This window comes from Drosophila subobscura, chromosome dot (assembly GCF_008121235.1).
Source record: "Drosophila subobscura isolate 14011-0131.10 chromosome dot, UCBerk_Dsub_1.0, whole genome shotgun sequence".
NCBI lineage: Eukaryota > Metazoa > Arthropoda > Insecta > Diptera > Drosophilidae > Drosophila > Drosophila subobscura.
The window spans coordinates 761,412-775,389 of record NC_048535.1 but is presented as its reverse complement, the minus strand read 5'-3'; the positions used below and the strand labels follow the sequence as shown (position 1 = coordinate 775,389).

At 39.4% G+C, this 13,978-nt stretch overlaps 1 protein-coding gene across 4 annotated transcripts; it reads left to right on the top strand.

The window, feature by feature from the left end:
• The first annotated feature begins 356 nt into the window (after window positions 1–356).
• Window positions 357–13,733, top strand: LOC117903000 (protein Gawky). Of its 4 annotated transcripts, none has more exons than XM_034814732.1 (10): window positions 357–502; window positions 2,308–2,957; window positions 3,474–4,966; window positions 5,052–5,429; window positions 5,510–5,857; window positions 5,931–6,100; window positions 6,499–6,649; window positions 6,717–6,904; window positions 6,968–7,247; window positions 12,212–13,733. In XM_034814732.1, the coding sequence occupies exons 2-10, from the start codon at window positions 2,519–2,521 to the stop codon at window positions 12,959–12,961; spliced, it is 4,197 nt and encodes a 1,398-aa protein (XP_034670623.1). In that variant the 5' UTR covers window positions 357–502; window positions 2,308–2,518; the 3' UTR covers window positions 12,962–13,733. The 4 variants fall into 4 exon arrangements, with proteins under 4 accessions (XP_034670623.1, XP_034670622.1, XP_034670620.1 ...); XM_034814731.1 differs by having other exon boundaries at window positions 6,708–6,904; XM_034814729.1 differs by having other exon boundaries at window positions 2,308–3,011.
• Window positions 13,734–13,978: the final 245 nt, after the last annotated feature.

The window sequence follows — 13,978 nt, the reverse complement described above, 5'->3', positions numbered from 1 at the left end:
TTACAAATTCAACATTTTGTTAAAAATACAGCACAAAAATCAAACATTTTTGAATTTCAAAGCCTAAAATTTCCCAGACGTTAAACTAATGCACATAGTGTTTGGGTCCAATTTTTAGGTGCAGCAATTAGTTTTTCATAATGGCAATGTTCTTTAAAACCAGATCTAAGACTCTCAGGCTATGTGAAAAAACAATCCGCTACCTCTGAAGAAAGGCTTAACAAAAAATTGCATTCTTCAAAAAAATAATATTATTATGGGTATTATAAATTAAATAATTCAAGAATAGGCGTTTTAGAGGACTAAGTAAGTATTTTCCTCGGTATATCGACGGTATATTTTGAAACTGAGAAGGTATGTTTCGGTATGACACTTCTGAGGGTCATCGATAAATACGCGTTGTTGAAAATATTGTTCTGATTTACGAATGCATTTACGAATTGTGTGTTCAAACAGTTTGCGGTGAAGAAAGCTTATGCTTCAGTTGGTATTAACACTTGGAGTATGTATTTCTATGCAACAGTGACGTTCCGTTCAAAATAAACGGGCTAATAGAAGCCAGAATATGTACATACAAGCATATGTATGTATGTATGTAGGTACATGTGCATGTTATGCATAACATGGTCCTGAACGAAATAATTATATGTTTCCAATTCAATTTAATGTCACATATGTACGCACGTATCTATGGAAGAAGTGTTATTATAATTTAAAAAGAATTAGTGCATTTTTTTAAGACCATGTGTATGTGTGTATTTATGTACTTTTGAATGTATGTACATGTATTTGTCTCGTTGCAGAATGAGTGTTGCCACGTTTTAAATATTTTACATAATTGCGTACGAGCTTACTTGGCTTGCAATTAGCTTGAGGTTTTCCGTTATGTTATTCTAATTCTTTTAGTAGCTTTTTTAGATTTATGATTTAGATTTTAGATGTATTTGCTGCATTCCCATGCACCACTTCAAATTTTAAAAGGCTTGGCTTTCTGACCAGGTGGCAACATTGCAAACAGTTTTTTCACTCTCTTGTTTCTTTTTCCGTCCGCGTTGAACGTGCGCTGCAAATTCGCATTCAAGTCACATCGAAATTGTAATTATTTTTTACTAGAGCTCGCTTCCAGTTTTAAGTAATGCCATAGTTAAATATATATCTGCGCAAGATATTTAACTTTCCTTTTGTGAAATGTGAAAAGAAAATTTCGACCGCTTGAATACGTAAATATGTATGTTCCACTGCATACACACACACTTTCTGAACCGTCAGTGGCTTGGCATGATACACACACACACACACATATGTATTGATATGTAGAGAAAATCAACTTTTCGTTCGCATAAAAAAGGAAATTATTGCAAAAATATATACATATGTGCAGAAATATATACATAGAAATATGTGATTCGTAAAGTACAGTAGCGTAAAGGGCAAAACAAAAGTAAAGATTTTTAATGTGCAATTTTCGGTTCTTGAATCTCCATTTTGAACATTATTCCAGTTTTCGTTGGTATTTTCCATACACAATACACTCGATATACATACATATACACACTCTCAGCTATATGCATATATTTATATACATATGTACATATATATATAACATGGATCTGCGTATATGTGAGTGTGAGTGTGTATGGATACACAGTTTATAGAAAATTTCTTTAGTGACTGAACATAACTGTTAAAACATGCATTTACACATGTTCAGTATATAAATGTTTTCTGTATTGTAAATATCTGTGCGAGAGCGTATTCATGCAATATATTGTTGTGTTTTCATTAGCATAAAAAACGAACACAATTTGTGTGGCTGCTGGTTAACCGCGAGTGCAAAAGAAGAAAAGGTACAGAGTTAAAATAGGGTGATTGCGTCAATGACGGCTGCTTGGCACGACCAGAGTTGTCAAGTATGTTCCACACTTGGAATATGCATACATAAGTATGCGTGGTGGACCTTATTAAATATTTTTTTCTTCCTTCTGTTCCTTAAAATAATTAATTTCAAGAAAAAAGCAAATCAATTTGAGTAATGCTATCAAGCCTCGTACTTTTACCAAGTGTAATGTTAGTTGCAATAAATGTCCAAAGATATGGGCGGTACATACAGACGAGTTATAAATACCCAAGTAAATACATATGTATGTACTTGAACGAATGAATGAAGTATTTCTTCTTTGCCAATAAATACAAACTATACCAGACCAAAAAAATTGATTTATATGTTTCATTCGTAAAATTCGTTGAAAAACAGTGTACTTTATTATTATTTATTAAACATTTATTCTACCTTGAATCTTCTCTCAGTGGTGAAACGAAATACACACGGAAACCAATATATTCAGAGTAGAGCAAAGAAGATAAGGACGAGGACTCTTACTCCACTCCATAGAATACCTACGAATTATTAACGATAGCGATTATTGCTTTTGATAATGACGTTGACGATCATGTTGATGCTGCAATAGTTGGGAATGCAACACTTGGAGCTAAGGATCAGTTGGACCAATTGAACACAATGCGCGAGGCACTCTTTTCCCAGGATGGCTGGGGTTGCCAGCATGTAAACCAGGATACAAACTGGGAGGTACCAAGTTCTCCGGAGCCAACCAACAAGGATGCATCTGCACCTCCCATGTGGAAGCCGAGCGTCAACAACGGCACAGATCTTTGGGAATCGAACTTGAGAAACGGCGGGCAGCCGCCAGCTCAACAAATTCCGAAGCCCTCTTGGGGTCACACGCCATCATCCAATCTGGGCGGTACGTGGGGAGAGGACGATGACGGGGCGGATACTGGTAGTGTCTGGACAGGAGGATCCGTTAACAACACGGGAACTGGTGCAGCCGTTAGTGTCAATCCAAGTGGAGTCAATGTAGGCCCCACTGTTGTTCCCACCGCTGGTCCTCAGTGGGGTCAGGGTGTTGTTGGAGTTGGCGTTGGACTAGGATCAACTGGTAATAATAGTGGTTCTGGAACTAGTGGAACCTTGCCTGTGGTAACACCAGGATGTAAGCTTACAAATTTACAACCGTCGCACTGTGCAGCTAAATCCAATAATCCATATAGTGTCTAAGGAAATTACTTTAAAATGAAAGTCATTTTATTGCCTGGTTTAAAAAAGCAGGCAATCATCAGCAGTAAATATTTATTCCTCACAAACATTTCTTATACCAACTAACTTTCTGCCCGAAAAATCAAATAGTCGCATAAGGATGAACTATTTTGAACTCCATCCACCAAATTCTGAGATGCTTGAGTTGTCCATAAATCGGTGAAATTTCGACGGCGTCTTGGCCATTTTTAGCATACATAAACATTGACAGATATGTACATATACATACACATGTACATACTTATGTAGGTACATAGAGTTGGGTTCGTGTTGCACAGTGTTTTAGAAGCATTCCTAGATATTGAAATTTTGTATAATGTTTATCGGTTCTCTTCTCGTGCGGTTCTTTTACTTGCAGGTGGAAGCGGTTCAAGTAACATAACTGGAGCTAGTGGAATTGGAGCTGGAGGTGGAAACAATGCCGGCAATACTGGCAACGGGTGGGGAGATCCTCGCGAAATACGCCCGTTGGCCGGTGTGGGCGGAGGACCTATGGACATTCGAAATGTCGATCATCGCGAAACATTACGCGGTGGCGGGAGTGCTGGAGCTTCGTCAGGGGATCCTCGAGACATTCGCATGATTGATCCGCGCGATCCCATTCGTGGGGATCCTCGTGGAATATCTGGCAGGCTCAATGGAACTTCAGAAATGTGGGGTCACCATCCACAGATGTCCCACAACCAATTACAGAACATGAGCAAAATGGTTGGGCAAGTTTCCGGCTCGAATGTTGGAGCGACATCCGGTCCTGGAATTGGTCCGGGTCCTGGTGGCGTTTCTGGTGCCGTATCCACAAATATTGCAAACCAATGGGGACCCACCCAAACGGTGGGAGTGGGCGGGAGCGGTACAAAGGACAAGATAAGTGGCTGGGAGGAGCCATCGCCACCTCCACAGCGCCGCAATATTCCAAACTACGATGACGGGACATCTCTATGGGGGCAACAAACCCGTGTTACTGGCGGTGGTGGCGGCGGTCATTGGAAAGACATGACCGACTCTATTGGACGCAATCACCTGATTCGTGGACAAAATCAAACTGTTGGTATCGGTATTGCAGGCGTTGGTGTTGGCAACAGCAATGTTCCAGTTGGTGGCAATCCCAACAATCCCATGACCAGTGTAGTGGGACCCCAGGCGCGTCTCTCATCCGTGAGTGGTGTGCAGCACAAGCCAGATGGAGGCACAATGTGGGTGCATACGAACAACGTCAGCGGAAGAAACACAGCGGCAGGTGTTACTGCTTGGGGGGACGACAGTCATAACGTTGGTCTAGGTGGTCCCAGCGGTGGCTCTGTATCTGGCAGTAACTGGGTGGACGACAAATCAAGCGCAGGACTAGCACAAAATTCTTGGAGCGACACGTCGTCTGTCGGAGTTGGCTGGGGCAACAAGCAGAGTAAATTGCCATCAACAAGTGGCTCATCAGGTTGGAGCACGTCGTCGAGTGTTGGTGTTGGTGTTGTCGACGGTAGTGACCTCGGATCCGACTGGAGCGCCCATGGTGGCATTGTCAAATCACAGCAACAGCAAAAGATGGCTGGCTTGAATGTGGGAATGGTAAATGTTCTTAACACGGAGATGATAAAGCAAAGCAAGCAGTATCGCATTCTGGTCGAAAATGGATTTAAGAAGGAAGATGTGGAACGGGCGCTAGTAACTTCTAATATGAACATTGAGGAAGCGGCTGACATGCTCCGGGCCAATTCGTCTTTGGCCATGGATGGCTGGCGTCGGCACGAGGAGAGTCTCGGCTCCTACTCCGATCACTCTAGTTCAACGAGCAGTGGGGGCTTCGCTGGACGCTACCCAGTGGGCGCTGCGCAACCTTCGATGTCATTCCCTCCTGTAAGTGCTCTGGCGGATTAGGCATTCGTAGCCACTCTAGATAGATGCATAACAAGATTTTGAACATTTGTTTTATTTCCCACAGAATAATCTTATGAACAATATGGGCGCTGCTGCGGTGACAGGAAGTGGAAGCAACAATCCTAACATGGCCGCCATGCAAGTGCAAAAGTATTTGAGTCAAGGCCCACACGGCGTTGCCGTTGGGCCTCAGTCCGTGGGCAATGCATCCGCTGTGTCAGTGGGATTCGGACAGGGTTCATCAAACGCAGCCGTGGCTGCTGCAGCCACCGTAAATATTGCAGCTAACACAAATAATCAACCGTCTGGTCAGCAAATACGCATGCTGGGCCAGCAGATTCAATTGGCCATCCACAGTGGTTTCATATCCAGTCAAATCTTGACTCAACCGCTCACACAAACTACCTTAAATCTGTTGAATCAACTCCTTAGCAATATAAAGGTAATTTCTTATTTTAGTTTTATTTTTGAGCTCGCCTACATTCGCTTTTATTACCACCTTTTCTTATTCACCTTCTGCAGCATCTCCAGGCAGCCCAGCAATCTCTGGCTAGAGGCGGCAATGCCAATCCAATGGCAGTGAATGTTGCCATCGCTAAATACAAGCAACAAATTCAGAATCTACAAAACCAAATAAATGCACAACAGGCCGTTTACATAAAACAGCAAAATCTACAACCGAATTCACAGCAGCAACAGCAGCAGCAACAACAACAACAACAACAACAACAACAACAACAACAACAACAACAACAACAACAACCACAACATCAATCAGCACACCTAAACAACTCTGGCAATGACTATATGAGAGGTCACGATGCAATAAATAACTTGCAAGGCAACTTTTCTGAGCTCAATCTTAACAAGGTAAAGATGTCGAACATGATAGAGATGAGTATACGGCTCAGATGGTATCTATAACGTTTTTATTGATTTACAGCCAAGCGGATACCAAGGGGCATCCAATCAGCAGTCCCGTTTAAATCAGTGGAAGCTTCCAGTATTAGAAAAGGATGATGGCACGGACTTTTCGCGTGCTCCAGGTGCGACTAAGCAAAATTTATCAAGCAACTCAAACAATATGGGCTCCTTGGGCCTTCAAAATGATGGGTAAGTAAATAAACATTTCATAAAACTGCATTTTCTATCTTAAGTACCTGGTAATCAAAGTAGTAACTAACGGGGTATACTATATTCAAGTAACAGCTGAAATAGGCTTTTACGACCTCATTAATATTGATCAGCATCGAACTGATGGAGGAAAGAGCGCTGTAACGGAATTTGCGGTATGAAAGCAATTGTAATATTTGTCAAAAATGGGGCAAAAGAGGATAGACGGAGTACAAGAGTGGGAGTGAATATATATGTGCATACATGAGTAATACTAATCATAAGGTTACATATCGATACATACATATGTATGTACAAACATACATGTAACGTTCACGTAACTACTCTACTGAATGATATTGTGAACTCGTGAAATAAAACGTATACTTTTATCCTAGTACATGGTCAACTGGACGCAATATTGCTGACGGTTGGCCGGATCCCTCATCTGATAACGAGAACAAAGACTGGTCAGTTGCACAACCAACTGCAGCAGCAACCGCTTACACCGACCTGGTGCAAGAGTTCGAGCCAGGCAAGCCGTGGAAGGTAAAACTGTACAACTATGCAAAGTCTAAACATATCCAAGCAGAAGTTTATTTTTAAGGGTTCTCAGATCAAAAGCATAGAAGATGATCCCAGCATAACTCCCGGCAGCGTTGCTAGATCTCCATTGTCCATTAATCCGACGCCAAAAGATGCTGATATTTTTGCCAATACTGGCAAAAACTCGCCGACTGATCTGCCCCCTTTAAGTTTGTCATCGTCAACGTGGAGTTTTAATCCTAATCAAAACTTTCCAAGGTGAATACGAAAAGTAAAATATTTGCAATAAATATATATAACTATTTATTATACATTGTCAAGTTGGTCGGACAACAGTCAGCAGTGCGCATCCACCTCTGAGCTGTGGACGAGCCCCATGAACAAAGCATCGTCTCGAGGACCCCCGCCTGGATTGACCACTCATGCCAATAAATCTGGCAACGGAGTGAGTGGCTCTACTTCTACATCATCTACGATCGCTGGTGGTGCCAATGGCTGGATGCAGGCGCGAAGTGGTGTCCCAACAACAAATACAACTTGGACTGCAGGCAATACTTCGTGGAGTTCGAGTTGGCTGCTTCTGAAAAATCTTACAGCTCAGGTATGCTCACAAAAGTTTTCCAAAGACACATCAATTCCATATGTACAGACTTTAGCGGACAGTTAAATGTGGACACTCGTGTTAACTGATCTAAAACCGATGGGGCGAATTCAAAATGTGAACATTCAGTCGGGAAACATTTTTATTGGAAAAATACATTCAATTTAGTTAACTTAACGTACTGTTTTCATATCGACATGTCGAATATTATCGACAAGGTTTTGCGGTCCAATTAAATTATGTTACACCATATTTTATTGATGATAAATCCATCCATAACCAATTTTTAACATAATTTTGAAAAACGGTCTGCTCAGGACGTAAGACCATATAAGGGACAACAAATATAGGATAATATTATTTAACGTTTGCGAATCGAAAATCAGTTTAAAACGCCGTCCAATATAAGAAGGGAGGGAGTTCATTCAGCACTAAAACTGTACGATGGGTTATTCAGGAGAGGACGGTCGTTCTCCCGAAAAAAATTCTACCTATGGAACTCAAGAAACTATGTTACCAGAAAAGGATCTTATTCTCCAAACTCAACGAAACTTAGGCTGTAAATGTTTGGCGTTTTGTTTTTAGTGAACCTAAAATCTATTTTGTTCGAATAGTATGACAAATCATCTCCTTGAACCAGTGCTGCATCGGTCAGGAATTTTTGTTGTAAACTCGTCACTCGAACAGTTAATGGGTATATTCGATTTTTTTCAGATTTAGATTTATTGGCATGAGTAGTCAATAATTTTTTCACGCAGAAGGAAACGTTTCCGATTTCATAAAGTATGTGTATTCTTGATCAGCATTAATAGCCCAAGTCTCTGTCTGTCTGTCCGTCCGTCTTGATGAGCACCTAGATCTCAGAGACAATACGACCTAGAGCAACAAAATATTGTATCCAGACTGCTGTGATACCACACAGTTACAGGCGCATATGCGGCATTCATAATTGAGCAGCAGTTGCGTAGAGAGTGGCCATATCAATCAGACTCCGGAATTCCCGGATCAGATCGAATCATTATTATAGCCAGAATGAGGACTAATTTGCAGTGGCTGGCTCCACCTTATCCGGTGACGCTTCTCCTAGCACATTCTCTCTCTAGCTCGCACACACTTCCTCATGCTGGGTGAGCCTCTGGCGGAGGAGAACAGTTTATTTTGGTGTTAGAATTGATGTAGAAAAAAATGTCAAGCTCGAACAAATCATACTTAAACTTTGTAAGACAAGAATACTCTTTTTTGTTGCCTAATTTGTTCTTCAGTAGAAGAATTGCAATAAAACTCGTGGATTAAGCTATTCCAATCAGTTCCATAAATGGGATCAGACCGAAGTAAAACTGGCTGCCTAATCAGTATAGTGGATCGGCTCCCATTGGCTTCGGCTCTTGGTGAGAGGGCCTTCGGCTGAGAGAATTTGGCGTTGGCTCTCTTGAACATTGAACCCAAAGCGACTCTCGCAAAAACAAAGTTTTGTTTCCTCTTCAAGTCTGCTTCGCAATTTCATGTGTGCGGTGACACATATGTACATACAGTTGTGTTCAATGAAATAGTAGTGCCGCGCCACACAATTTTCACAACTATTTTTGAGACCCTTTCAGTCTTTCGAACTGAACAAGTGATACCTTTTTGGAAAGCCTAAAATGTACACATTATAACCCAGAAAGAATTCTGGAACATTTTCATTCCATCTTCTTGTTTTACATGACTTAAGAAAAATACCTATAAAAAATGCTGTTCAATAAAATAGTAGTGTTTTTTTTTTTAGAAAATTAAAAAAAACAACGAAACTGGAATTAGTGCATATGTTTCATGTTCTATATGTTTCTTGAGGTTTGATATGTAGTTTTTAATCAAATTTGTTTTCACTATGGCCTTACGCCCACCTGTCATGTGTAAATAAGGTACTGCCCAAGCTTAAATAAGATCTGAGACTATAATTCTTAAACACCTTGGCAAAACTGTGCTCTGGTTGACGGATTTGTAATAGTAATAACACATTTAACATTTTACAATAAGATTTCGTTGGGATTTTGGTCTAGAGACTGAGCAAGACATGGAAAAGTGTCGACCTCTTCGGATAAAATTCCATTCCTAGCGAGCTTTCTTGCGTGTTTCAGATCATTATCTTGATGACAGATCCTTTTGATAGGCATTTTTCAATAGTAATATTACTGTATTGTATTAAAAAGTATGTTGGCACACACCACTTTATGAAATACGTCAAAATAAGGCTAGGAAGTAAGAGTTTATATGGGCTGTAGCCCATAAGGGTCAACCCAACATGCCCAATGTTGTTTTTTTCAAGAATTTGGGCAGTTATCAGATATCTGTGAACGCCAAACATATTCTTTTGAGTCTTCCTTACCATATAAAACAACTTTACACTCGTCTGTCAAAAGTATTTTTCGGACTGTGACACGGCCCAGTCCACATTCCTCATGTCCTCATTTTTCAAAACATGAGTCGTGTACCCATGTGCTTTTATTCTCAAACGCGTAGCTTCCGGGGACCTCTTGCAACTAAATAATGTGTAATCAGTCGTGTATTAACTATCTAAACACTTTCAGAGCGATATAAAATTGTTTTCATAACTTTTGAGGATATTGAAGACCTTGGTCTTGCCTTCAACCATCTACTAAAAGACAATTTTTTCGCATAAAAAATCATTTTTCAGGGTGCTTCTTTTAGCTGAAACTATTTAATATAACAGTAAAAGCACATTCAAATTAGTTTTGAATTCCATTATAACTCCTGATTTTAGTTTTTAGTCTAATTCTTAAGTCTCCCATGTTGGACCGTTCAATGATTACTTCTACGCTCCAAAAACAAAAGTACCGTTACATTCAAACATTTCTTTCATCAAAATATTCAATATATAAATTAAGCTTACTGATGGTAACTTTTTTGAATTGATTTAATTTGTTTTTTAATTTTTTTTTAATACTTGCACCCAGCACTACTATTTTATTGAACAGCATTTTTCATATGTATTTTTCTAAAGTCATGTAAAACAAGAAGATGGAATGCAAATGTTCCAGGATTCTTTCTGGGTTATAATGTGTATATTTCAGGCTTTCCAAAAAGGTATCACTTGTTCAATTCGAAAGACTGGAAGGGTCTCAAAAATAATTGTGAAAATTGTGTGGCGCGGCACTACTATTTCATTGAACACAATGTACATACATGATGGCAATGCGTGTATCCATTCTCGACTTCAATTTTTAGCGTTTGAGACGTCTGGCATTTTTCTGTTTTTCTGAGATCACATACCCTTTTTTTCAAACTTGCGACTTTATGAAGCAGCTTGCCCCAAATAAAAATAAATTGATTTTGTGTATCCCCTCTATGCTCATATATTTCTTAAATACATTTAGGACGAAAGGGATAAACGGTTATAAACATCTAAATATGTATACATATAACAACAATTGACTTGGCGTTGCAAATATTTTCCATTAGAGTATTCCGCGTACACTTTAACACGTTCAGTGTTGGCCCAGAACCATTCCTTTGCTTTTATGCTGGGGTTATTTTCCGTTTGAAAGACCCATACGAGTGGAATTTTGTATTCTGCAAAGGGTACCATTACTGTCTCCATGAAATTCAAGGACACGTGCTGATCCATGATGGTTTATAGTCAATGTATTGGCCCTACTCCATAGTATGAGAAGCAGGCCCATACCATTAAATTCAACCTTTTATTTTTAATGGTTTCCTTTGGTGTACTGGTGTTCCTTGAACGTCTTAAGTATGATCGAGATCCCTTTTCAGTAAATAAAACACTTTTACTCATCTGACATTAAAATTTATGCTCCATTATAGGGATGTCCAATTGGCGTGCTCCCTTGCAAACATCATGTGCTTAGTAATTTGTCTGGCGTTTAAAAGTGCGATTTTTTTTGGGGATCAGGCTTTTAGGCTATGTTGTCTAAGATATTTCAAAACTTTCTAGCCCGTCGCTTTTATTTTAAGCTTTTTTTTAAGCTCGATAGCATTCTTGAAGAGAACCTTCTTGCTCTCGCGAATCAGCCTTTTGACCCTAAAAGGGGTCATAGATCGTTTTCATCCACGTGTTTTACACTTTTCTTCATAGTTTAAGGCGTTTTTAATCATTTTATTGAAACTGCCTACCAATTGACCAAATTCTCTGTAAGTTTTTACGTCAAACATAAATTTTTTGCAAGGGTCGCGCTTTTTCGCATTTCAGAGCTTTCCACGTATTATTGTAATGATTATTATTAGCTTTTATGATAGAAACAATGAAATATTAGTTAAAACTAATAAATACGTGGTTAATACAAAATTAATTCCGCGAAATTACGGATATTCACTTAAAATAGTGCTAACGGTGCTATTATTTTTTTCGCCATATTCGTGGTATTTTTTCTTAAAGTTACAAAAAAAAATATAAAGACAGAAATTTGAAGAAAGGCAAACCTTTGTTTGTTAATGGGGAATACTTAACTATATGAAAAAACTAAAAATTTAAAAAAATCGCAACAGTAATTGATTTTTTTTTGTCCAAGAACAAAATGTGCTGCAGTGGTGCTATTATTTTTTTCGCAACTGTATATATGTACATATGTTTCACCGCACACATGAAATTGCGAAGCAGACTTGAAGAGGAAACAAAACTTTGTTTTTGCGAGAGTCGCTTTGGGTTCAATGTTCAAGAGAGCCAACGCCAAATTCTCTCAGCCGAAGGCCCTCTCACCAAGAGCCGAAGCCAATGGGAGCCGATCCACTATACTGATTAGGCAGCCAGGTTTACCTCGGTCTGATCCCTCTATGAGTTGTTTGCTTAGTGCTAATACTGATTACTTAAAATGATTTTGTACGAGCCTGCTTACATAGTAGATGATTGCGTCTTTAAACCCATAACCTTAAGCTTGTCCTCAATTGTTCTTCCTATAATTTTGGTTTTGTGCTCTAACACTTTATTTGTTGTTGTATTTTCTTTCCAGATCGATGGTCCTACCTTACGTACCCTGTGCATGCAGCATGGCCCCCTTGTCAGCTTTCACTTATACTTAAACCAAGGAATTGCCTTATGTAAATACACGACGCGTGAGGAGGCCAGCAAGGCGCAAATGGCTTTAAATAACTGTGTTCTTGGAAACACAACCATTTTTGCTGAATCTCCGAGTGAGAACGAGGTACAGAATATCTTACAACATTTGCCGCAAGTCACATCATCAACCAACTCTGCTATTGGAAGTAGCGCTGGCAGTAGCGTTGGTACAGCAACTGCTGCTGGGGGTAGCAGCTCGGTGTCTAGCCTATCTGGGAACAGTAGCAACGGAAATGGCAACGGAAACAGCGGCGGCGGTCCCAGCGGCAATAGCAGCGTCAGTGGCAGCAATCCAAGCACAAGTGTGGCAAATTCGAATCTACTTAGTACAAGCGGTGGGTCGGCTTCCAATTCCGGTGGTGCTGGCGGCTCTGCAACGGGTCCGGTCGGCAGCACTACAGTGAACAGCACTTCCTTGAATGGCTCTGCAGGTTCCGGAAATAGTGCCAACTCAAAGAGTACCACAAATAATATAACAATGAGTGGTGGACAGTCCGGCGCATCTGGCTTAACCAATAGCAACAGCTCCACGTGGCGTCAGACAACTCAAAACCAACCGTTATCCGGGCAAAGCAGGCCAACAGGCAGAGAAGCTGACTATGATTATATATCTCAATTTGTTTGTTCCATTGTTGATGATTAAAAATCGATTACTATCGGTCATTAAGCATCGACTATCGCATTCTGTGACTCAAGACACACACACCCAAAAGCTTCAAATGATTCGATACTAAGTATGTATGGAAAGCAAGACCATGTTGTGAAGTATATAAAAAATGGATCGACTGATAGACGAATGGACTTAGAATTTTGTATGCCCGTAGATTTATTTTTCTTCATCGTTCATAGAGTTAAACTTCTACATGTAAGTTACAATTTAATTAAGCAAATCCCGAAAAACATGCTGTAAAAAAAAAAACTTGAATCGTTTGAGTAACAAACATGAGCATACCTTCCTATTTGAGTGCAAGTATTTAGACTCTTTAGCGCCCTTTGCTTACCGCGGGAAATTAATTGGGAAATTCTCAACAATATTTATACATTAAAATGCGTATATGCGTAAATATATATGTATATATTTTGTATAGTATATGTATATGTATACAGAGGAATTTTCTCAAGTCTACATTCTGATAGATTCGAGATATACAAATGTATATGTATACGTATATATATTCTATATATTGTGTAAATTTGTGTTAAGTTATGTTCCCTTGTGCTTGTCCACATCGATAATCCAGAGACCATTCATGAGTTTTTTGTATTTCAATAACGAAAAGAAAAAAATACCTGTGTTATATACATTATAGGAAGTTATAATCTTATTACGGTTTTGCTTTCATTAAAGCATTCCCACCGAAATAATTCGGTTATACATTATTAGATCACAATAAAAATATCAATGAAGTTATTTAGAAAACCGCCTTTGAATATTGACTCATACGAAAGAGGCGGCAGTGAATTATATGAAAAATATTCACTCCAATATAAAATCATTTAATATATTTGTATTTTTGTTAGTATAAAGTGGATCGGTATTGGGCTTCACTCAATTGGATGTTGATAACCGATTAAGCAGGCATTCATTCGGACACAATGGCGGTACTTTCTAGGATACACACATACATACACATGTACAGTTGCGAAAAAAATAATAGCA

What these genes read in the sequence shown, in the direction of transcription:
- LOC117903000 (XM_034814728.1), top strand. Translation starts at nt 2,519, where the DNA reads ATGCGCGAGGCACTCTTTTCCCAGGATGGCTGGGGTTGCCAGCATGTA. An exon ending in TTGGGCCTTCAAAATGATGG is followed by an intron (nt 6,101 to 6,498) that starts GTAAGTAAATAA and finishes CTTTTATCCTAG; the next exon opens with TACATGGTCAACTGGACGCA. An exon ending in CCTAATCAAAACTTTCCAAG is followed by an intron (nt 6,905 to 6,967) that starts GTGAATACGAAA and finishes TACATTGTCAAG; the next exon opens with TTGGTCGGACAACAGTCAGC.